This window comes from Alternaria novae-zelandiae (assembly GCF_023758075.1).
Source record: "Alternaria novae-zelandiae strain BMP 2774 chromosome Unknown scaffold_12, whole genome shotgun sequence".
Classification (NCBI taxonomy): Eukaryota; Fungi; Ascomycota; class Dothideomycetes; order Pleosporales; family Pleosporaceae; genus Alternaria; species Alternaria novae-zelandiae.
In genome coordinates, this window is record NW_026056972.1 from 881,176 (window position 1) to 905,626 (window position 24,451).

Sequence of the window (24,451 nt, forward strand, 5' to 3'; positions counted from 1 at the left end):
GCGGAATGTGATCTCTACAAGACAAAGACGGTACTGACAATTGCTTGTGGGCAAAAGTCTACAAATATGTGCCATACCGGGAGTTATCTAGATGACTAGATCGTGTCCAACCCGTTCTTTGATCAAGTATAGGAAGATCGCGTCTCGTTGTATCCTAGATAATGTTGTCACTTGCTTTCGTTCTATAAGTGGAAGAAGTTGCTGCGGCCGAGAACGTTGCGAACCAGGCAACCGCTAAGCGATCCTCTCCATCACTCGTTTCACAATCATGACCTCAACAAGGCTTAGATATACGAATACATGAATTGAAAATGGCATATGCGCAGAATTGAAGCAAGTCAGCTAGAACAAGAATGGTCGCGCTTGCACTTGCGGAAGGTGGCACCTGGGCAGGTTCTCATTCCTTCCCGTGCCTGCTCTCACATGACCCACTTATCCAGGCACAAACACACTCACCTCCATGGGTGCTGCTTACTTTAACCACACTCTCTCCGAACACTGCAGCGCCGACTGTTGATTCAACTCAACTAATTAATAATCGCTCTCATCAACCATCTCCAACCTGCGATAGACACGCATTCTTACCTTGCAATGGCTACTTCCCAAATCGGTCATGGCCAGATTGGCAAGATTATCGAAGGTATGTAGAATGCATCCATAATCTTAGAGTGAGATTGATACTGACATTGTGTAGACATGGAAGAACTCCTACCTTCGGAAACCATCGATAGGGCTGACTATCGGCGTTGTCGCACAACCTACGGCCTCTTATCCACGGTATACAAGCGCGCGAACCATTCCGACGAACCAGAGAAAGATTACAAAGAATTGCAGAAACTTGAGAAGACTTTACGTGACCGTCTTTCCAATCTTGACCCTGCCAGAGGTCTTCCGCGCAAATTCCAGGGTCCACTCGACAAACTCAAAGCGGGCATCGACGGTGCTCTCGAGATGGGCGTAACGGTCGAATTCCTCATTGAAGGTCTCAAAGATATCTTGAACGAGAAACCAGATGCTACGCCTGCGCCAAAGGTCGAGCCGAATAGGCTAGTACCTGAGAAGCGCCTTCAAAGGTATCTAGAGGAGCTTCGCATCGAGAAGGACAAGAACCGCAAACTCAACGAAGAGAACAACCGCCTCATCCTGGAGCTCAAGCAATACAAGATGCGAGAGGATGCGACTCCTAGTTGGCCGCCTCTCAGTGAGCCGCCTCTCAAAAAACGTCGCGTTGACTAGAATACTGATGATTCAGCCTAGAGCAATAGACACGGGGCAGACCTCTACTTAGGTGTCGAATGAGTCAAAGGTTTTGTACGTCTAGTGACGAGTTTGCCATTTATTTTATAGCTTGCTGACAGGGAGCCCAGGTCAGGTTAAATCGTCGCTGGTAGGGAGGACAAGGAACCGGGGCAGGAGTTGGGTCATGTGCAGTGTAGGGAAGCATCTTGTCATAGTCCTGTTGCTTGTGCAGGCAGGTGGTCTGCATGACGACTGTCTCATGAGGGTTGGCTTGCAACAACTGGCTATCAAATGCCTAAATGATTTCATCGCATGGCGACGTCTGTGATGGCAACACTGTGATGTTCCTTTTGCTGCAGCTGTGGCGGGCAGTGGATGACGTACGACGCACCCCTGAAGTGGGGCTTCGCGAAAAGGCTTAGCGCCTACCGCTCGACGCGACGCGTCTTGTCTGAATTCTGTTGGGATGCCAGACACCTGCAGAACGAGACGTCTCCTTTGTGCGAGCCAACATGCCTCGGGCTAAACGAACCGCGTCCGTATCGCAATACTCGCCTCCGAGCAAGCGCGTAGCCAATGACGCTTCGCGATATGAATCTTCACACCCGCTAGGGTCACGACACGCCCCACTGGAGCTAGACTCGAGCCCGGAAGCGGAAGCCAGCACGCACACAGAGCCAGCGGGACCTATCAACCCGCCCGCCCAAGCTGAGCCTCCTCTGAGCAAAGAGCAACAACGAGTTGTTGATCTTATCGTAGACGGCCACAATGTATTCTATACAGGATCCGCCGGCTGCGGCAAGTCAACCATTTTGCGGGCCTTTGTCAAGGAGTTGAAGTCGCTCGGCAAGATCGTCCGTATCTGTGCGCCGACAAACCTCGCCGCTTTAAACGTCGGTGGCTTCACGCTTTGGTACGAGGTAAAGCCCTACATCTCTGGACATCCGATTGACGTCTATTTAGGTCTTACGCTGGCTGGATAGTGCCCGATGTCAACAAAGACTTGGACACATTGAGAAGAGATGCTCACAGGAAGCAAGTCTGGAACAGGATGAACAAGACGGACGTCCTGGTCATTGACGAGATCAGCATGGTCGAAAACAACTTCTTCACTCGGCTGAATGAAGTACTGAAGGCGGCACGAGGTTCGAGCCAACCTTTCGGTGGCGTTCAAATTGTAGTTACAGGAGACGTAAGTGAAGTAGCGACTTTGGGATATGCAAAGACTAACGCAATATCAGTTCTGCCAACTCGCCCCAGTGAAGCCTTTCCAGAACTGTTTCAACTGTGGAAAATCTTTGAGAGTGGACGATTATGATGACCAGTATCGCTGCGATAACCGGAGTTGTCTGGAAAACGTCTTCCATGACATTGACAAATGGGCATTTCGTAGTAGTGCATGGCAGGTAAATTTGAGCCTTTTTCCCATCAGATAGGGACTTCCTATTGACTATTACAGGAGTGCAGATTCGTCAATGTCAATTTGACCAAGATCTTTCGACAAAGCGATCGCAAATTCGTCGAAATTCTGCAGTCAATCAGAAGAAGTAAACAAGCTTCAGAGCCATGATCCAACTCTTGTGCTGACAAGTTACAGATGTAGACATCCCTGAGGATGATGCGTACACGCTTCTGAACCATGAATGTTCAACAGAAGGGGCAGTGGAAATCTACCCACATAGAGCAGATGTCCTTCGCATCAACAATAAGTGCATCAATGCGCTCCCATCTCAACCTTGGCGGTTCGCTTGCAAAGACTACTTCAACTGGAAACCAGAGCACAAAAAGGCGAATCCAGAGTTCAAGAAATACAATTTCAGAAACCAGGATGGTACCCTGAAAGAGTTGGTGAGTCGCCACTTGTCGCATACATAGACATCGTACTGATCTTTCCTCCGCAGGATCAACACAGGTATGAATCCGTCTTGCAGTTCAAAAAAGACATGCGAGTTGTATTGCAACACAATCTGGATCCTGAGGCTGGTCTGGTCAATGGGTCACAGGGCGTCATCGAAGACTTCGAGGCATACGACGAGAGAAAGCTACCCCGTGCCCGTAAGGAAAGTGAAGAACGTGGAAGCGATGGGCCAATTCTCGCTGGGTCACACGCCACGTACGAGCACCATGAGATCCGGAGATACGCCGAAGAAAACAATTACCAGCCTTGGCCGGTAGTCAAATTCGATGACGGCCAGACAAGAACGATTTTCCCGAACTGTTCGAGCCTGGAGCTGGGCGACACTACGCCCTATAGCCTCTTGTCCAGGACTCAGATCCCACTGATGGCAGGTTATGCTATTACCGTTCACAAGGCTCAGGGCATGACAATGGATAAGGTCAAGGTCAATCTGCAGAAGGCTTTCGATCCAAGCCAAGTATATGTTGCTCGTACGTCAAACCATATCTACCCCAGTGATACCAAGCTAACAGCGAACACAGTGAGTCGAGCGAGATCATTGCACGGTCTGGAAGTTACGGCTCTTCCGAAGAAGCATTTTGGTGGTCAAGCGCCAGAGGTGAAGGAATTCATGGATTCCTTTTCGTGATGTGACCTATTTGATTGGGGGTCGGATATTTCGCGCAATTCTCGAAGCGTATGCGGTACTCAGACTGTGGCAGCGTCTCTGCGAAGTAGCGACTAGCAACAGAATTCGCAGTTTTGATACTGTTTTACGCTTCGATAGCAAACAACAAGTCTTGTAACTCATGCCTTATCTTCGAACTTCCAAGCTCGCATGTAGCATACGTCTGCTGTGTGTATCTGTGCAAGACCGTTTGTATAACATGATCACCTCATACAAGGTAAAGTTGAGCAGTTCCGCAGACTACACTTGGATGAGACGGGCAAAACAGAAGAACATGTAGTAATGTAAGCTCCATGGTTTTTTATTTTTCATTCGTTGAGGTGCAGTCAGAACAGAAAAAGAAAGAGACTTGGCTACTCTGTGCAGCGGAGCCGAGGCGATGATGTTGGAGCTAAGAAGGTTGGCAGCGCAAGACCATCTCAAGACAAAAAAGCTTCATCGGTGTGGTGCGCATGATGAGAAAGCAGCCAAGGGGCAACACTTCTTCGTCCAGTCCCAGGTGGGAAGAAGCCGGAGCATTATTAACTAGGCTAATGTATAGGTTGTTGGTATCCGCGAACTATCTCACAGCAGCCATGGCATTCACGACATGGCACAGACGTTGAAAGAAGGGGTATATTAACATTTAAGATCACCTATATGAAAGGCGAACATGATGTATCAGTCGATAATGGAAAAATTCATCGACTGATAGTCAACTCAGCGACACTTGAACGATCCATAGACCGTACACTAAACTCATGCAAAGACAAGCTTAAAAGATGCGGTTCAAGAAACGCTTCCATGCGGGCCAGGTGGCGATCTCGGCACGCTCCGCGTTGATGAGGTCCCAGTCGAGCTCACGGCGGCCAGTGTCAACGTCCATCTGGGCAGTTCGGAGCCATCCCTCGCGCTTCCAGAAGTATCCGGCAATCCAGAAAGCAGCAACGACGAAGATGGCGAGGTATGCCTGGAAGAAGTCGGTGGCAGTACCAAGCCTCTTTCCAATAGGGGAAACGGCAGTGTAGAACTGATGTTCATGTTAGCAAAATGCACTACAAAGGGGATCAGATGAAGTCTTACCTGTGCCATCAAGACGATGACGATAATGAAAATACCGATCCACGAGCCAATGACACCACCAGCGGCCTTGAATGGGATCTCATCCAGGGTGTGTCCATGGTAAGCCCAAGCCTTGCGGAAGCGAATATGGGCAAGGCAGATGGAGCCCCAGGTGAAGAGAGCGGCAAGTCCAGACAGAGAGACGAACCAGTTGAAGATAACCTCACCAGTTGAGGCCAAGTTCATGTAGGCGAGGGGACCCCACATAAGAATGAAGGCAACGGACCAGAGAGGACGTCCGGCACGGTCGACGTAGGTGAAGAGCTTAGGAGCGTAACCCTGGTCAGCGAGGGCGGTGAGGGTACGCGAACCACCGTAGACACCAGAGACACCGATGGAGACAACGGAGACCATAATGACAACGTTCATGAAGCTGTCAAATCCAACCAGACCAGCGTTCTTGCCAGCAATGACGAAGGGCGAGGCGTTGGCGTCACCGGAGGAGTTACCGATGAGACGGTCGTCAGTGTGCTCGACGAGTAGACCAACGAAGGTGAGACCAAGGATGTAGAACAGGGTGATTCGCCAGAAGACCTGACGGATAGCACCGGGAAGGGACTTCAGAGGGTTCTTAGTCTCAGCGGCAGCGAGACCAACAAGTTCGGTTCCGGAGAAGGAGAAAGCTGCGGTAACGAAGACGGTGCAGAATCCCTTGAAGCCGTTGGCGAAGGCACCGGGGCTGTACCAGGTACGCGCTCCCCAGTATTCAGAGTACATGCCGTTGCTGGGTCCTCCACCGAGAACCAAGACCAAGGCGATGATCATGAAAACGACGGTTGCACCAAGCTTGATACACGACGACCAAAATTCTTCTTCGGCGTATCCCAGGGTACCCCAAATGTTGATGAAACAAATGAATAGCCAGAAAGCCGTGATGAAGACAGCGACGTTGACCCCCTTGGCCCCGTCCCAATATTGGACTGTGAAACCGGCGACGAGAAGTTCAAGTGGTAAGACGATGGCCCATTGGAAGACGTAGTTCCAACCCATAGCGAAACCCCAGGACGGATCAATGAAGCGAGAGGAGTAAGTGTAGAAACCACCGGAAACGGGGTACATAACAGCGAGTTCACCGAGAGCGTAGACTGCAAGTCATGTCAGTTTTGCTTGCGTGCGCAAAACAAGTGTGATCTCTACATACCGACGTTGAAGATCATTATACCCATGATTGAGAAATCAATGAGGAGCGTGGCAGGGCCCTGAGTAATTGTAAGTCCATATCCAGAAGTGACCGCATACTGTGCAACTTACACCCCTGGAAAGAGCACCACCGGAACCGACGAAGAAACCAGCACCGATGGAACCACCGATGGCAATCATGTGAAGATGGCGAGTCTTCATGGACTTGTCGAGTACGACCATAGGGCCCTCTTGGGGACGACGCTGGAAGGACTTCATGTTCAGACCGTTACGGGTCATGAAGTCCTCCTGCTCGCGCCAGTCGGCGGAGTCCTCACCATGACTTTCGACAGTCGGGTGAGGGACAGTAGTCTTCTCATTAGGCGGGGTCCCCTTTTCGTAGTCCATGATGGGCGGTTGGACAGGGCAGTGCTGGGGGTAGAAAAGACTGATGAAGTCGAGAGAGACCCTGGGACCGGCTGCTCTTTAATGTCAGATATGGATCAGCGGAGGGGGAGGCAATTGACATTTATCCAGTCCAGGTTCGAGATGGCTCGCGGAAAGAGCGACAGGGACCCCCGTTCATTGATGCACGAGGCGCACGAGCCGACAGCTTGGCACCCCTCCATTACAGTGAAGGGCCAGGCTGACGAAAGATAGCCTGGCGCTGTCTTTGGTTGGCTGGTCGTGTGCACCCAGAACAAGCGTTCGCCGCAAGCGGGTAGCACTAACAAGGACGGTGAATTGGCGCCCCGCCGCGGCTCTTGGGATTAGCTTGGGACCTCCCCGCAACAGCAAATCGGCCGGTGGCGCATAGGGCTTGGTGTGAGCTTCGAGGGGGCCCTTGGTGCCCTTTGGTCAGACCCGGTCGCTGGGCGGAGATTGGTCCCAAAGAAGACTGATAACGAATGCGCGACCTGCGAGTAACCGCGAGAGACGGATTTAGCAAAGTTCTAGCAGGCTTTCTAGAACGCTGATTGCAATGCTGGGCTCCCTTGGCTACCGCGGTTGTCTTCGGATCCAACGCCGCTTTCCTTGCCAGCTGCCCCAATTGGCGAATCGAGGTTGGTGCATACCGGCCGTCTTATCTGCAGCCGGATGGTTGCGCTTACTTGGTGTAGTCTGGAGAAGCCTCTCACGTGCCCCACCTCCATGTGCACCTGCCTGGGCCGGTCTAGCGCGTTCGCTTCCGTCATCTCCGCCTCGGTTAGCCCGAGACGCGATGCCTCTCCAACATTACTGTTTGTCAACCACTCCATCGGTGGCGCTCCGGGGCGCTTCAGTCTTGCCATCGCGAAGTCCGCGAGTAGGCAAAGCCAAGCGCTCGTGATTGCGGCGTGTGTTGTGTTATCGGGCGTAATGGGCACCGCAGTATTGCGTTACATTGCCCATCTAACCTCGCATCCTAGCACGACAATCCCTCGCTCGTTTCAGTTTCCTCGATAATTAGGCCCGTCTTCGCTCCATCACCCGCTTCGAGAAGACCGTTATCACTGCGTGGGGGAACCACACAACCAAATCCTCTCCATAAGAGGTGCGACGTCGCGTGTTTGGCACCTCATGGCCAACGTTCCTATCCAACGGCACCGGCTCCCAGATCCACCGTGCTGATGCCCGAAAAACCACAGTTATTTGCCCCAGGAATCACAGCCAATCACGGAGTCAGGCTCGGCTACTTCCCCAATCGGCTTAGTGCAGTATGCCAATGGTGCTTGGAATTTCTTGAACATCTTGGAAGCGTTGCGTATCGGACCAGTCGACAAGTCAAACACAGCACCTTGATCCAGCAGCCTGGCCACTGTATACAGGCCCGCAGAAAATCAGGGTCTACCAGAATCCTTTATCGCGATATTGTCAAATTCGAATTGCAAACGCTCCCTCGTCTGCTTTTAGCGCGACTCCACTGATAACCACCTGTCTGAGCGTCGTATGTTGGGGTGCTTCGATCCGCGCCTGGGACCACCCTAGGATCCACTGTCATCCACCGGCATCCACTTGGTCTTGGTCCCAGATAACCTCACTCCTACCACGGCCACGGAGCCTGACGTCGCTCCCCTGGCATTCGCCTGCCATGGCGAATGTCACAATGGTATCATCCAGAGTTCCAGCGGAGCCAATAGCCAGTCTGGCGCGGTCTGACCACAGTGTGCCTTACGCTAAAGTCTGACCGACCTTTTCGCCGCATAAGCGGCCGTGACACCCAGTACGACAGCCCACTTGCACCGAGCTGGTGGTTTCTCAGCAGTATCGCCGAGAATTACGCCTCCACCCGCATTACACGCCTTTATCACGGTGGACCCTGAGGTTTGCGCATAAGGTGTTGTGTCGCAAATAATATGTCCAACATTGCTCAACAATCGCACTATCTCTACTCTAAAGATGTTTGCTCATACGCACAACTCGGTATCAACGGCATCTCGAGCCCGCTTCGCGCCACAAATCCACTCACCGGGATTACTAGGTTACACGTCATTGATGCTCTGTGGGTTATCGCAACGCCTTACTCACGAGATCCTCTACAAGCTGATTTGTCTATCGGGAAGGATGGCATCTGGAGATTTTACGTCGATTGACCTCCGAGACACCCGTGGTTCGCAACCCATTCTTCGCTAGCTCATCAGCGTCCCGTTGCCACTATCTACCATTGAACTGCATATCCGCGCCGATGATTCACTCAAGCCTGTATCATTCGATCCGCAGATACTTTCCAGTCAGCTTGATTCTTGTATCGAACTGACATGTCAAAAACTGTCGCTCTAGTACCAAACACGGCAGATGGGCGTTCTTCAAACTCACGGCAGGCGACTCTGGAGGCACGTTTTTAATCATGCAATAACCTCAGGTAACAACTAAACTCCAAACACAAAGCTCTGAGGCCTGGATATTCTCATGCGTTCCACACCCAGTACAGTTCTACTCTTTCCTCCGACTTCCCGGTCATTTCTGCCACCAGTCAATCGTCTCCATATTCCCTTTATCGTCCATTTGGTCTTTGCTCCCTTCTTCTCGCTCCTCGAATGACCACCCATCTCCTTTTGTCTTTTCAAGAATAGCGACTGGTAGAATTCCGACTTCATCATCTCTTGCATCCTCACCATACTAGCCACGCTCCCTCTCCTCTCTGAGATATCCTTCACAACATCGTATACCGAAACCCTTCTCTTCCCCATCGTACAAGGAGGCGGTGAGCGTGGGAGCAAGAAGCGCGGGGATAGATCTGGAGAGGCTGAAAGAAGAAACGTCGCCTTGGTTGGCGAAGGGGTGGGTGTACGGAGAAATGTGACTGCCATTGGCGACATTGGACTGTCAAAGATTGATAGAGGGGATGCCGGAAGCAGAGGTGCTGCCTTTGGGAAAAGGTGTTGCCGTTCTACTGGGGACTTGGGCGGAGCGAGGAATGGGTTCACTGGTGAGCTCGGCGAGACTTCTGAGCGGTCAGACGCCAAAGGTGACGGCGTGTCCGGGTCCCAGTAGGATAAGGGAGGCACGGGAGGGATTTCATGGTTGGCGTTGACCAATGCAGACATCGATGGATAGGTTGCGCGTCGTGGTGTAGGGGGACGGATGGCGCGCCATGGAGCTGGACATTTCGTGGAGATGTTCAGGGAGATTGGGCGGGGACGAGTTTGCTGCATAGCGAGCAGTTGGTCTCAGGCAGAGGGCAACAGTAGGACGTGGAGATATCGAACCTCGACTTGGCAGATCATTCATTTGACTGGCTGACTTGCTACTATAACGAGACTTGATATACTTCATTCATGTCACACCGAATCGCGGCATTGGCCTTTGTTCAGAGACAATGTGATTTCTCCGTGGTAACAGACTGAGACTCAAGCTGAGCACCTACAATGACAACCTGCATGTCTTTCCGATTCACGTTGTCCAATGATTCAGACTCTGGGCCAAGTCCACAAGAAAGCCTTTGCGCGGTTGACAAGGCTCAAGCATGGCACCAAAAGCAGCTAGACCATCCCCAGTCGCCGAGGCAAAGTGTACAGGGATATCATAGCGTTCCAAGGTTGTGGTGGTCTCGCTGAACGATCGACCTACCCGTGTCCAGACCCGTGACTATCGAGCCACACCGGTGGGCGACAACTGCAGGTACGGGCACTGAACCATGATTCCCAGAAAGGAAGGAAAAGCCTAAGGAATGGAGTACGTATCCATTGGACCGGTACCGCTGTGCGTCTGTATTGTTTGCGTGGCACGGAGACAAGGGTGAGTATTGAACGTGCGTGTAGCAGGCACAACCCATGGGGTTGCCCTTAACAAGGCCTGACAAACAAAGTGTTGATCAGGTGGATCTGAGCTTATGAAGAGGCACACTGGACACATGCCTTCGCCTCTCATTGCCAGATTCTGCACAGCTCTTGCGGAGGGGCATACCACTCGTGGCTTCCCCTTGACAGCTGGAGACGTAACAAAAACCGAGCAGACGTGCTGATCTGAATCATGAAGCTCATCATGTGTCGTGAGACGTCAGGAGACTAGACAACGTAGAAGTTTCGAAAGAGACGGTCGTGACCCATAGTGTGGAGAAGATGGCCGAACGGATGAGTCAGCAGCCTCCGAGCAAGGTGAAGAAATGACGTCTCGCCAACGTTGAGCGCATTCGCAAAATACTACGGATCAAGAGCTGCAACAGTACAGGTCGTTGCAAGGCACAAAGCGCAGGGCAAACTCAATCTGGCGACGACAGTGCAGGACGCTTCTCCGCAATCGCCAAGGCCCGCAATCTGCAGCTACTGACATCTATCGAAGCGGAAAGTTGGCGGCACGATTGCGACCTCACGACGCCGCCCCACGGTTGTCCACGACACGTCCACGATGCTAACACGAAGTGCACTGTGCCCCGCGAGGGCCTTTGCCAGCCGCTTCCCACCCGCGATACTGGCGCCCGCATCCACCGCCGCCGCGACTTCCTTCTCCACATGCACACGACCAAGCAAGCTCCCGCAACAACAGCGCAGCAGCCCGACCACCGCCTCTCGCGCCACCTTTCCCACCAGGCTGATAGTACGCCATGCATCGACTGCGCCCGCACAGCCCGTGGCCAACAACTCGCCTGGCGCACAACCCCAACTCACATGGAACGCCTTCTTCGCCCTACGCCGCACGCGCCGGAGAATCGGCCAGGCCTGCTCGGGAGTCGGCGCCGTGGGCGTGACGTACTTTGGTCTCACCACCATGATCAACAATGGCTATGACGCGACCCTCTCCGCCCAACTCGGCGGCTTTGATCCCTTCATGCTCATGGGACTGAGCACCTTGGGCATGATGGCTGTGGGATGGCTCATTGGGCCTATTTTCGGCAACCAGGTCTTCAATCTGGCTTACAGGGGTGTGCTGGGCGAATTCACGCGGGTAAGTCACGTCTGGAGAGTGATGAGATGGCGGATACTGACGGTAGTGTGTGTAGAAAGATTCGGCCTTCTTCAACCGCATCAAGCGTCACCGCGTCGACCCTACTGCCTCCTCGCTAGCGAACCCCCCACCGGACTACTACGGCGAGAAGATTGGTAGCGTGGCTGGATACAGAAGGTGGTTGAAGGACCAGCGTGCCTTCAACCTCAAGACGGGCAGATACCGAGCGACCAAGGCTTTGTAGAGTGCTCCAGACGTCCACGGGCTGCAGATTGTACAGCTCGAGTATCAAATTATCAAACGTCGAGCCACATACGCATCCGGTGCAAAAATACCCGGAGTACAGGAAAGAGCAGGCGGGAATGGAGCATGGTGTTGGGGTTATGTGTGTGGCAGCCGTCAGGAGTATACGAGCGAGCAATTAGTAGGTGGCATGCTCTTCTGTTTCTTACCATGTGTCAAAATATCCGAGCGACGATTCCATCATCGCACCCTCGCATCTCAACCCACTATGTGTTTTCATATGTTCCACCAGAGAAACGAACTCCAGACATGCATGTATGTATATGTACATTCCACCTACCAGACGAATCGCATCTCCATCCGAGGAACCCACAAAAAAGGGCATCAGGAAGGCCGCAGTCCCGTTCTTCCTCCCCTACTCTACAGCCTCGCCCTCCTCCCCAACCCCTCCAGCACACCCACAACCCCATCTCTAACCTCCCTCACAACCTCCCCAGCCCCCTTCACCTCCCTAACCAACCCAACCCCACTCCCCGCATACGCCGTCATCCTGCCCCCACCCTCCCTCCACCCCTCATCCCCCTTCCGCATCTCCTCGCGATACAACCGCGTATTCTCCTCCTGACTCATCCCCTTCTCCACGGCATCCACATAGCTCTGCGTGATAATACCGCGCGCATTATGCGTCTCCGCCCAGTTCGTGCCGCGCAGGGAATCGTAGACTTTAGTGCGCACGGTGCTTTGTCCGCCGTCGGTGGTGCGCAGGACGGCGGTGCGGTAACCGGTGCTTATGGCTGCTTCGGGGGTAGCGAGCAGACGCGTTCCCAAGACGCAGCCTGAGGCGCCGAGAGCGAGGGATGCGGTGAAGGTGCGGGGTTCGGATATGCCGCCTGCGGCTAGGAGAATGGGTTTGGGGCTTTGATGGAGGGCGTTGATGGCATCGCCGACTTCAGGGAGGAGGGTGACGATACTTGCGCCTTGAACGAGACCATGGCCTCCCGCGTCTGTGCCTTGGACGACGAGGACATCTGGGCCGATTTGTTCGACCACTTCCACAGCATCTTTCACACTGCCTACCTGAACCCAGATCTTCGTCGAGGGAGAAGCGGTTCTACTTGCTTCGGCCCATTGCACGAGGGATGCTGTTGATGAAGGCGCGAAGAACCATACTGCTGCTGGACGGTGTTGCGCGATGATGGGTATGGCCGTTTCGAGATCTGCGCCCCAATTTATGAAGCCGATGCCGATGGGAAGTGTTCCGTTGTTCGTTGGTAGTGCGGCGGATGTGTCTTGCAGGAGTCTCTTTGCGTGCTGCATGTGGGATTCTAGATCTGATACGTCTGTTCCTGCGCCTATGAAGCCGATTCCTCCTGTGTGGGTTGGTTAGGATGATGTTGGAGTATCAATGCGTGCTGTAAAACTTGAAATAAGATGGAGGGGCTTGGCCAGGCAGATTATCCACGGCAAGAGCATGAGAAGGTATTGGCGTGATGGTCTCTTCTTCAACTCACCGGCTTTCGATACTTCAACAGCCATGTCCGCCAGAGCAATCAAGCGCATCGGCGCGCCTACCACCAGCGGCGTTTGAATCCATGGGTAATCCTCTTTCAATCTTTGCATGTCGTCCATGACCAAATCTTCTCTTCTAATGGCAATCTTTACTCGTCTTGAATGGTCTTTAGTCTAGTTCTCGGACAGCTCTGTGGAAACCAAGTGTGAGTATGTAGTTCTCGTAAATGCTGGGTTTCCAACTCTTTTCTACCACTCCGGTACACCGCAAAATGAATCTCTTTCAAATCTGAGGTATGTAAAAAGGTGCAACGTGATGACCCCAGTCGGATGCGTGACTAGGAAAGATGACGCGCTCCAGTTTTACAGGTTCCGGTAGGTCTACCGGAAGGCCATGACATCTCCTCGGCTATGCACTATAGACCTAGTCGGCCTTATCCGGCATGAACCTCTACAACACGACTAAACTCATATCAAGGCATGTTACTGTTATGTTCGATTCTCATTACATCTGTTTCTTCTAGATACCCAAAAGTATTAACTAATATACTAATCCCAAAGTCTATGTTGGCATGGAACGGAACCCAGAACCTCATGCGCGCTCATGCTCGTAGAAAGCAGGATAACCGCCTGTATCTACATGCACCCATCATTAAAAATGCAAAGCTTCATAGAGCAATGAAGGGTTGTGAAGTCGTCTACAACTCCTTCTCTCTCTTTTCCCACTCTACAACACCGGGAGCCAACGGTCTGGAGAACAAACTCGAGTAGTCGGTGTTGACAATGTCCTTGCTGCCACCGACGTTCCTGAGCTTGAACTCGCGCACAAACGCCACGAGAATGGTCTGCAGTTGGAGGTAAGCAAATTGCTCGCCGATGCATCGGTGCCTTCCAGCGCCAAAGGGCAGGTAGGGAGAGTTTGTTCCCTTGGACACAACACCCCAACCATAGTCAATCTTCTCCTGGTCGGCGTCGTCACGCTCCTCGTCGTATTGTTGGTGCTCGGCGTCCCAGCGGTGCGGGTCCCAGACGGAGGGGTTGACAAAGTGGGTATCGAGCTGAGCGGAGAAACCAGGCGAGGACATGAGCGTGTGGGAGGTGGGTACAACGTAGTTTGTTCCATCGACGACAAGAGGTTGCTTGACCTTGCGCATGATAGAGTGGATCGGAGCGTGGATACGGAGGGTCTCCTTGACGACTTGAGTATGGAGGGGTAGCTTCTGGAGATCTTCGTAGGTTAGCGGTGGGAGGTCCTCACCAAGAGCCGACTTCTGCTCAGCAAGGAGCTCCTCGACCAGGTGCGGGTTTTGTGCCAATCGGAGTATGATCCAGGAGATGGTCGAAGAGGACGAATGTTGACCAGCCATGAGCAGCGCAATCATAATTCCGGCAATCTCGTGCTCGGGTACCGGTGTGCCGTCCTTGTACTTGCAGTCCATGAGATGCCAGATCATGTCAGGAGAGTCCTTCTTAACCTCGCCCGATCTCCTCTTGCGAACAACCTCAGAGTATAGCTTGATCATCGTCTCACGCGCGTTGTCGCGTGCGCGGTTGTGGGGAAGCGGGGCCCAAGACAGCATGAAGTTGATGGGTGAGAAGCCCATGTCGAGGTCGTGGTATAGCTCAGCGAACTTGGAGTCGAACGAGTTGCGGATTTCCTGGCCCTGGAGCGAACGAGAGGCGGTGTAGATGGTGAGTTCGGCCATGACCTTGGGGACGTCGAAAGTGCCCTTCTGCCCCTTGAAAGCCTTGTGGCGCTTGACGAAGTCTTCGCATTCTTGTGTGATGAGGGTAACGTAGGAGCGGAGGGCGTCTTGGGTGAGACCGAACTTGACGAACTGTCCTCACGTTAGCCATGGCTCGAATATGAGACTGGGTCGTACGTACCTTCTTCTGCTCCATGAGCTTCGAGTTGGGGCAGTCGTACACGACATCCTTGCCAAAGACCGGTGTGCAGAGCGGGGAGTAGATCTCCTCGGCGTTGACGTCCTTGATCTTTCCATTGAGGATGAAGTTGTTGCCGGTGGTGTCGAGGCACACAGTCATCTTGCGGCCGAGGAGGATAAAGGTGAAGACATTGCCATACTACTTCCAGTCAGTCATGTTCAGCCCTGCCATTGCATCTCCTACACACCTTCTTCTGGTTGGCGAAGAAGAACGCATACGGGTCCATGCCATATGTGACGGTACTGCCAATAACGGGCAGCCAGTGGAACACGAGGGGCGGCTCATTGGGCTTCTTGAGCAGCAGCTGCTTCAAGACATTGAGAACGACGGCGAGCAGGATAAAGGAGGCGAAGCCGGCGGCGACGAGGACGGGGAGCGACGAGGTGGAGGTGAAGTTGCCCAAGGGGCCGGCGACATTGGCGAGGAGACCCATACTGTGCGACAAGAAGCAACAACACAAGTGAAGGGCGTGAGGGAACGGCGTTGTTGACGGGGACGCGCCTCAATAAATTTCCCACGGGTTGAGGCTCGCGCAGGGGCCAGGCTATCCAATCATACTATAGCCGTACAGCGCGGCGTCTGAGTGGATGAGTGCAGGTGGGTTGGCGGGCGGTAGGCGGTGTCCAGAGCTTGGCAGGGCCCGGCCTGCGGATCCTAGCGCACCCGTTCAAAGGAGACACGATGGCACCACTGACAGGCCATCCAAACCAAATACCCTCCCATCGTACATTGTGCCACATCATTGGTCTGAGGGATACATCACCTTATCCACAACCCGAAGCAGACAGCATAGCAGTGTAGAATTCCATACTTACTACGCTATGCTCTATTATTTGACTGCGCAGTACGTGTACTTATCCCCAGCCTATTCCGTTACGACTTTTGTTCTATCAGGTGTACGAACGTTCCTGCGCTTCAATTTTGCTGTTGATTTTATTCGTGGTTGCCTCCAACACGGCGTCGGCATAGCTGCAGCACATGGACTCCAGCCACATACTGTTAAATCTGGACTGTTGAACATGCGAGGCAGCAGCAAGCTGTGTGACAAGTTCATGCTTTTGTTCTACTTAGCGCCGTTTCTCGTAGGTTGGTAGGCTGTCGGAGGCTGAGGAATCGATGCACGTAGATGAGCGCAGCCAGTTGAAGGGAGGCGTGGGGTCCACGGCTGGTGGACGCATGTCAGCAGTGGCGATGTCTCAGCCTTCTCTTCACCTTTAGATAAACCCACCATCGCTCTGGCAGTACTCTCTTTATTGTTAGACAATTACCACCGTTCCGCTCAATCCAGACGTCGCTTCCACCAGATTTCGTGGTTATGAACTTCCGCAACGGCCTTCGAAGCGTCCGTACCGCCTTCCGAGACCTCAAGCGAGACCTCAAATCGACACAATGGCTGCGAGGGTTAGGATGGTTCTTTGGATTCGTCTGGAATTCCAGCCTTTTCGTCACTCTGTTATTAGTCGCCACCGGAACGGCGTGGCTGTGTCGTTCTGACCTCAAGGCTTGCCAAGCGGACGGCAGTTTTCATCTAGATCCAAGGGCTTACAACGTGTGGTCATCATCTGGCTTTTTCCAAGTTACGTTAGGTGGAGGACACCTGACGTTCGCAGAAGCAAAGGCGGTTGATATTATATGGGACGTTGTGAGCTGGCCAGAGTTGGAAGGCATGGAATTCGATACTGACAACTGCTAGGTCATGGGCCGTGGAGGTCAACTATTGTTGGCGATCGTATCGTGGCGGGAGTTCGCAAGGTATCTGACGATATGTATGGAAGACAAACCTGTCACCTATCGGCTGTTTCGGACGATATTTATCGAGAATGATGCTTCACTTATATCGACATGTCGGACTACCAAGAGTCTCATCATGCAGCGCAGGTTACGTTCCAAAACCGCCATGGTATTCATGGTTGCCACCATGTTGTTTATCCTGGCATTCCCTACACTCATGAGCGCTATGAGTGGTTACGACTCCAACGTTGTGTCTCGTGTCCAAGATGGCGATGATAACCTTGTCCCCTTCGACAAGTATGCGCGGGTCCTCTACGTCATTCACGATGGCTGGAGAGTCGGCGAACATGGCGATTACTGGATCAGGGAAATGGCAACTCCATGTGAGCAAGCATATTGTTCCCTTCCGTCTCCGTCCAAGAAGGATCAGTCAATGACCGAGATATGTAGATGAACCCGTGCTGAACCCACACAATTTTTGCCGTACTCCCGTGCCGTCGAGACCCGAAGATCGAGGCTCTACGTGCGACTTGGTGGCACATGTCTCTCAATGTAAGACCGTGCGTGATATATATGGTGTACCTACTAAGCAGCCACAGATGTCAAACAACATGGACTTGGCGGAACCCGAAACGAATCGTCGCAATTTATGGACACGCTTCTAGAATCACCTGTCCTCAATATCACTGCGTACAAAAGCGAAGCTCATCTCCTTGGGGGCCAAGACTCTCCTGAATTATTAGACATAACTTGGATGAGGGATAACAAAACGTTCGATCGCACGTACATGGAACTCTACGGCAAGTGCCAGAACACAGGGGTAGGTCGTCACTGGGCCTTGGAGATATTATCCTATCATGCTAAACGTTCACTCTAGGACTATAAATGGGGATTCTCACTTTTGCAGCTCATCATCAGCCTCGTACTGCTGCTCGCATGGACAGTTGGGATCTATATCATGTGGATCTATACACATTACGCCATCGCGTCCAGCAACGGTCAGTTCGAAGAGGTTCGTGGAGAGTATCGCGCAGTCCTCAAGTTAGCAGCAGCCATCACGACTGAGCTCGATATCGAGGACACTGATCCTTCAATGCTTAGAGAAAAGCAACTGAAAGAGAGGATTGACAAAGAGATCCAGGGCGGCACTGTCTCCCACGCCTATCCCGACTCCACGCTGAAGACTCATAGTATTCGGAAAGGCCTCAAAACTTGGTTCAAGAAGGATAAATGGTGGTTCTTGGCTATGTTGGGTACGAGTCTTCTTTGCCCCATCTGCTGGTTTTTCTTTTTCAGTTTGGTCGCTATCTGGCTTTCTGGAGTTTTGCTTGGCCAGTTCTGGGCTTTTTGCATAGGTACCACTGTAGGCAGTCGACTTCTCATTATCCTGATTCACAGTTTTGTGGCTTTACTTATTGTGGGCATTCTGGGCATTCTGGTAGCTTTGCAGAACAGGTAGGATCATGGTGCAAAATGTCATCTTTACTACGCTATGCTCCGTAAAATGACTAGGCTGCAGTACGTGTACTGATCCCTAGCCCACTATTTTACACTTCTGCCTGTGCTGCCGTAGAACTCCATAACCCGTTGACCCTCAGAATACGCCAGACGCTCCGCTCGAAAGAAATACCACTCCATCTCAGTTCACCTGACCTTTGCTCTGTGCGGATGCAAGGCTTTGGTCAGTTGCATAGCGGGAACCGTCGTCCTCTTCCGAGTACAGAGTCTGATCGCCTTTACCGCCCATCTCGACGAACTCGTTGGGATTTCGCTCATCGGCAGGCCTTACCTCTGCAGCACCATGGGTCTTGCCGTTCATCTTCGTACCGTTCTCAACTCCATTCTTTGCGTAAACCTTGACGGGCTCCTGGCCTTCAGCGGCGTTGATGACACGAGTGACCTTAACATCATTAATGCTACTAAGCATAGTGCGCTCCCGTTGTATCTTGCGCTTGGAGAAATCGAGCTTGGATATTGCCCCCGTAAGACCGTCTGTGCTGTCGGTGACGCTTATTTTGTCTTGCGTAGTCCACGGGTGCTGCAGGCATTCATCAATCGATATACGTTTCTCGACATCGACTGTGAGCATCTTGTCGATGAGATCCAGCGCAGGGTCGCCAACGGAATCCCAGTACGGTGACGGATAGTCGAAGCGGCCCATTTTGATCTGTTGCGATAGTGTGTATGGGTTGTCCTCACTGTACAGCTCGTCTGAGAAGGGAGGAAACCCACACAGGCAGATGTACAGTACGACGCCCAATGACCAAACGTCTACAGCTCTGGTGTAGCGGCGGTGGTTGGAATTTTCCAGAATTTCGGGCGCAACGTCTGGAAAAATTAGCATACTGTTGTACTTTGAAATAGGACAACATACATGACGGAGTTCCACACAGTGTTGTTGTGAAAGATTCTTCACCAATAATTTTGGCAAGACCAAAATCAGCCAGTTTGATCGACAGATCCTTATCTGTGAGCAAGATGTTCTCGGGCTTGATATCTCTGTGTACAATGTTGCGCTCATGCTGTTATGTGTTAGCGTTGAACCAGAAGGATATCTGGGGACTTACCAGGTACTTAACCGACTGGAATAATTGTACGAACACCTTGCGTGCCTCCGTCTCGGTCAACTTCTGTTTCATGACGATCCAGTTGAACAGCTCGCCCTCAGTCGCGAGCTCGAGCACTAGGTAGACACCATCATCCTCATCAAATGTGTCCTTGAGACACAGCAGCGCCGGATGGCTAACACTCATCAACACGGCAATCTCTTGCTGCAGCCCCTCGACCTTGGACTTCTCTCCAGGACCAGAACGCTTCTCGAACTTCTTCACTGCGTACCGTACGCCAGTCGCTTTCTCTGCGCAGAGGTATACTGAAGCAAAATGACCCTTGCCTAACTGCTCCTGCATGGTGTATTGTTGTCGGAACCGGTGGGTGTTGCGCTTCAACGGGTATCTGAAGACATAGCGGGCTTGGTCCAAGATGGCAATCTCGTCACCTTCGCGCAATTCGCGTCGCTTGTTCCGCCCAACGAAGATGTCGTTGACAAATGTTCCGTTTCCAGACAAGTCTTCGAGTACAGCGACAACATCGCCGCCCTTCTTCTCTGTGAACAGCAGACAGTGCCGGTTTGAGACGGTGGGTGAACTGAGGACTCGATCTGCAACGTGTCAGACAAGCGCTCTTTCGCAGGGACTATTACCGCGACTTACCGCACTCTCTGTGGCGACCGATGAGGTAGCCACCTGCTGGTACACCGCGCTCCTGCTTCTCCCTCTCGTACCTATCCTCCTGCTTTTTGTACTCTTCTTTGCTTACCCGCTCTGTTCCTTCGGTCTGGCCAACGAGTCCCTGCGGAACGGGACAGGCCTGTCGCCGGCGCAGTACTAGCACGTCTTTGTCCCGGCCATCCATAGGCACCAGGTAGCCCCAGACCTCTTCTTCCTCTTCATCTTCTACGGCGTACGTCCGGCTGTCGGGCGGGTAGACGAACTGGGAGAAGGGCTGGGTGTCGGATGGGGGCGACGAGAGACCACCGCGTGCCTGGCTTGGCTTGCTGGGCGGGGGGCTCTGTGTGCCTTCTTTGTAGCCTTCCGAAGCATCTCCGGTGGATTCCTTGTGGGTTACAGGCGACGGCAACGGTCCCTGCTTAAGACGGCCGTTGGGAGGCGGCGACAGGCGCGAGTGGCGAGTGCGCTTTGGTTCGGCCTCTTCGCCCTGCGAGTACTACAGCAATTGAAGCGTCAGCGCCCGCTCCCAGTCACATACTTGGCAGTACAACGGCTACCTACGCGGTTTCGCTTGAGCTGGCTTTTCTCAGTCTGGGCCGGCATCTTGACAACAAGGGCGAGTAGTGGAGTCGAGACGGAGACGGCGACGGAGACGGGGTCAATGCTGGCGCGGGTATGGCTGTCTAGATAGGCAGCATAGTGTTGCGAACGATGGAAACGAATAGTAAGGGCGGGCGAGTCTGGGCCGCTAAGCTGGACTGAGATTGAACGTCCGTAGGCCCTCGAGCCTTGGACGATGTTGCAGGCAGCCAAGCCTGGAGCCGGGGAAGTCGCGTCGCACCCCTGCCGATTTGCGCGTGGCGAGCCTGCCGCCCTGTTAAGTGGCCCGGAGTGACGCACCGGCTACACCTCTGCCACCCATGACAGCTTCCTCATTTGCATTACTCAGCCCGAACGAAACCACGCACAAGCATGCTTTCAGGTTTTCCTCTCCTCGATGCAATTGAGTTTGAGCAGGCCTGCGATGCGCTGCAGCGATGCTTTCAGCTGCGAGGTAGCGCGCAGCACGAGTGGCTTTCCGTGGAGAAGAGGCACCGAAATGGGTCCGTATATCTCAACATTACCACCCATCTGCCGTTCTGCGCAGATCGACCTGCGGTGCATGATCGGGACGCTATTGAAGAGGACGAAGTAGTAGACGACGACGAGGTGGGTGATGCCAGGGCCCTGATCTGCCGATACGAGCTCAGCCTAGGTAGGAAGCTCTTCACGACGCCGTAGCACCCCAGCCAGTTGTAGACTACGATATCGTCCTATCGGATGTCTATCGCGTGCCCGTCTTGTACATCAGCATTCGTGACCCTGAGCACCGGTATCCGCCGACAATGACTACGTTGTACGAGCACTTGGTCCCGCCACAGTTCAAAGCTCAGACAGAGAATGTTGGTGTCATTGGAGGCATTACCATTACTGTGAGAAGTGCGATCCCATGTAGTGGATTCACCTAACCATCGCAGGAGCACCCACTCAAAAACAGACCCGTGTTCTTCATCCATCCATGTCAGACGGCTGATGTGATGGAGGCCAGTGTCGAGAGCGTCATAACAGCAGATAAGTATCTGACCCTATGGATAGGGGCCATGGGAAAGGCCGTTGGTCTGAATATGCCGTTACAACTAGCAATACCAAACGATACTTGATATTGACATGCTTGATTTACAATTCGTGTCACAGTATAATACAACTACAACCGCATCCGTACACTTGCCTTCTCTAGCTCGCCAATGTTGCCCATACCCGCCAGGCTCCACTTCTCCGCCACGAAGCCCTCATTGACTTGGTGTCGTAGCATCCCGCTTTCGGCATAGTACTCCATGATCGACCGGGCCTCTTCCTTCGTCAGCCCACCGACATTGATAATGTCAAGCTCCTTGGAGTCGCTGTGGAGATCCTTGAGAGCCTCCATAACGCGCACGTCTACGCTCTTGTAGGGGTTCCATTCTGGCAGTTTGTCTGCAGACTTCTGACGGGCTTCGGCTGCTTCGATGCAGTGGTCCATGGCTGGTGACGTAGGGGCGTTTGATCGTGATGTTGCGCCGAGCACTACGCCGCCGTTGGGTAGTTTCCTTTGACCTGAAAGGTGATCGACGAAGTGGCGTACAAGAGTCAGGTCGTGAGCGTGAATTGGCTTTACTTCTGCAGACATGTACTCGGAGTGGCGCATGATATGCGACAGACCATCGAGCGCAAGCAGAATTTGTGGACGACCGGGTAGAGACAGTTCATTCCATAACGCGACAAAGACTGGCCATGATGCCTCGGGGTTGGCCATACCAAGCGCCGCCAGCTCTTTCAGTGTAGCACCCGCAGGAAGCGGCAGAGGCAGTTCAGGCTGCGTGCTCAGTTTTGTGGCAGCAAGGAATGCCCCGTTGGACAGGAGGATTTGCTGTAGAAGATTTGCCGTGTACGTATCTTGAGTATATTGCATCGGTTCTGAGTTGGGAAGAGGTGCATAGTCTGTATGCGCGTTGACGAGGGTTTGGGCTGAGAGTTGTCAGTGGCATGTTTCTGCCTCGAAACCACAGTCCATACCTTCTGGGATGTTGATCACAAACCAGTCCCGTAGAAAACCCATAGTAAGGCCTTGAAGTATCAATGTGCTCTTCCCGCTCATTCTTTGTCCGCACAGTATCCGTCTTATTGTCTTCTTGGAGCTCTCGGCCTCGTTGAACAGCCTCGCGAGTTCAATCGCCTCCTTCCTCATCAATACGGCTGGTCGGCGGAACAGGCCCCATCCCTGGCTTGTTTTGAATGCCTCGACGGCTCGCAGCGCATCCACTACAGTCTCCTGCGGCAATCCCATGACCTTGCCCTCATTCTGTTCGCTGAGAACATTGTCCTTGGTGAGGTCCCGCAGCGAAGATACTTCGAGTGCGTTGTCGTTACTCAGAACGATGCGCTTCCGCTGGGCTTTGCGCTCTCCTTGGGCGGGCCGCTTGCCCGAGTCACCTCCTGATGCTCCTCTACCCTTCTTCGTGTTCAGAGACTTGACACCCTTCTTGGGGGCGGCGGTCATGCCCTTCTTCTTGGGTCCTGTCACGGCGTAGCGGGCAGACGACGTGGAAAAGCAGGCTATCTGGGGGCGCAGCACGCGCGGTGCAATGCATCCATGGGCGGCGGCATCAAGCGACAGCTGCGAGAAGCTCCGAAGACATGTGGGAGGCGGCATGACGGGTGATTGAGGCTCTGGCCCTCCGCAATGGGCGAATTGGCGATGCTAGAGACGAATTCTGTGATGGTCGCAGCCTCGGGAGTCCGCCGCTCGTGCACGGACTCGAAATTTATTCTGAACTTTTGGCAGCAGGCGCGCAAAGTGAAATTCTACCCAAACCACTCGACCCTCGCAAAATGTCAGACACCGAAATGGACGGCGGCGTCGCGCTCGGTGGCACTTCGCCCACGCATTCCCAGCTCGCCGACGAAATCAACGGAGGCGCCATGGACGTCAAGTCCAACGGCGCACCTTCCGTCGCAGACTCGACCGTCTCCAGCCGACTGTACGTCGCATGCTTGCTTTGTCCTCTACCACACCGTTGCTGACTCAACACAGACCCGTTACGGTGAACAAGCCCACGCCCTTCACCTTTGACCTGGGCAACCTGCTCGCAAACGACCCCAACCCCGTCCCCGCCGGCGCCGACGAAGCCACCCTCGCTGCCACTGCCCGCGATGCCGCTCAAGCCCTCATCAACCAGCTCCTCTCGACCTGCGAAATCAAGTCAAACTCAGAGGGCGTCCACCTCGTGCTTCCCGCGCCGACAACACCCCTCCCCCGCGAGAAGCCTATTCCCGAAGCCAAGGAGCCCACCAAGTGGGACAAGTTCGCTGCGAAGAAGGGCATCAAGAACACGAAGCGCGACACCAAGCTGGCTTACGACGAGGCCACGGGCGACTGGGTACCCAAGTGGGGTTACAAGGGCAAGAACAAGGCGGGCGAGAACGACTGGCTGGTCGAGGTTGACGAGAAGAAGGAAGCCAAGACCGGTGAGGCTCACGACCAGAGGGCGGATAATCGGAAAGACCGGAAGGAGAGGATGCGCCGCAACGAGAGGAAGGAACGCGCGAACAGCGTCAAGTCTCGCAAGGTTGGTGCGTGAGCTGGAGCACTTGACCTTTACCTGAGAGAGGCCAATTTATAAAACGACATGCATTGGGCGGCGTTAATCTTACGGCATGTATTCGACTTACGGGCGCAGGGCTAAAAGCTTGCGAACTTGCACTTTATTGATTCTTTCCGAGGCTGCAACATTGTCTCCCAGATACCATGAGCAACCACGCCGTCGAATATACCATTTCTGCACTTTATCGAGCTACGCGTTTACT

The 24,451-nt window shown here is 53.3% G+C and overlaps 7 protein-coding genes across 7 annotated transcripts; 2 read left to right on the forward strand and 5 right to left on the reverse strand.

Moving 5' to 3' along the window:
* Positions 1-4,578: 4,578 nt before the first annotated feature.
* Positions 4,579-6,452, reverse strand: INDA1 (Amino-acid permease inda1; the record flags this gene model as incomplete). Its single annotated transcript, XM_049400037.1, has 4 exons — positions 4,579-4,833; positions 4,887-6,010; positions 6,067-6,124; positions 6,177-6,452. The coding sequence occupies 4 exons, from the start codon at positions 6,450-6,452 to the stop codon at positions 4,579-4,581; spliced, it is 1,713 nt and encodes a 570-aa protein (XP_049254348.1).
* Positions 6,453-10,871: 4,419 nt separating this feature from the next.
* Positions 10,872-11,652, forward strand: J4E88_006413 (uncharacterized protein; the record flags this gene model as incomplete). Its single annotated transcript, XM_049400038.1, has 2 exons — positions 10,872-11,408; positions 11,464-11,652. The coding sequence occupies 2 exons, from the start codon at positions 10,872-10,874 to the stop codon at positions 11,650-11,652; spliced, it is 726 nt and encodes a 241-aa protein (XP_049254349.1).
* Positions 11,653-12,071: 419 nt separating this feature from the next.
* J4E88_006414 (uncharacterized protein) lies at positions 12,072-13,187 on the reverse strand (the record flags this gene model as incomplete). Its single annotated transcript, XM_049400039.1, has 2 exons — positions 12,072-13,021; positions 13,163-13,187. The coding sequence occupies 2 exons, from the start codon at positions 13,185-13,187 to the stop codon at positions 12,072-12,074; spliced, it is 975 nt and encodes a 324-aa protein (XP_049254350.1).
* Positions 13,188-13,858: 671 nt separating this feature from the next.
* CYP51B (Sterol 14-alpha demethylase) lies at positions 13,859-15,540 on the reverse strand (the record flags this gene model as incomplete). Its single annotated transcript, XM_049400040.1, has 3 exons — positions 13,859-14,998; positions 15,048-15,245; positions 15,295-15,540. The coding sequence occupies 3 exons, from the start codon at positions 15,538-15,540 to the stop codon at positions 13,859-13,861; spliced, it is 1,584 nt and encodes a 527-aa protein (XP_049254351.1).
* Positions 15,541-18,477: 2,937 nt separating this feature from the next.
* Positions 18,478-20,671, reverse strand: J4E88_006416 (uncharacterized protein; the record flags this gene model as incomplete). The annotated part of the gene is made up of 5 exons (XM_049400041.1): positions 18,478-19,166; positions 19,213-19,360; positions 19,406-19,998; positions 20,051-20,564; positions 20,630-20,671. The coding sequence occupies 5 exons, from the start codon at positions 20,669-20,671 to the stop codon at positions 18,478-18,480; spliced, it is 1,986 nt and encodes a 661-aa protein (XP_049254352.1).
* A 1,141-nt stretch (positions 20,672-21,812) lies between these two features.
* On the reverse strand, positions 21,813-23,297 carry J4E88_006417 (uncharacterized protein; the record flags this gene model as incomplete). The annotated part of the gene is made up of 2 exons (XM_049400042.1): positions 21,813-22,612; positions 22,661-23,297. 2 exons carry the CDS (start codon positions 23,295-23,297, stop codon positions 21,813-21,815), a joined length of 1,437 nt encoding a protein of 478 aa, XP_049254353.1.
* A 179-nt stretch (positions 23,298-23,476) lies between these two features.
* Positions 23,477-24,225, forward strand: J4E88_006418 (uncharacterized protein; the record flags this gene model as incomplete). The annotated part of the gene is made up of 2 exons (XM_049400043.1): positions 23,477-23,625; positions 23,679-24,225. The coding sequence occupies 2 exons, from the start codon at positions 23,477-23,479 to the stop codon at positions 24,223-24,225; spliced, it is 696 nt and encodes a 231-aa protein (XP_049254354.1).
* Between the last annotated feature and the right edge of the window lie 226 nt (positions 24,226-24,451).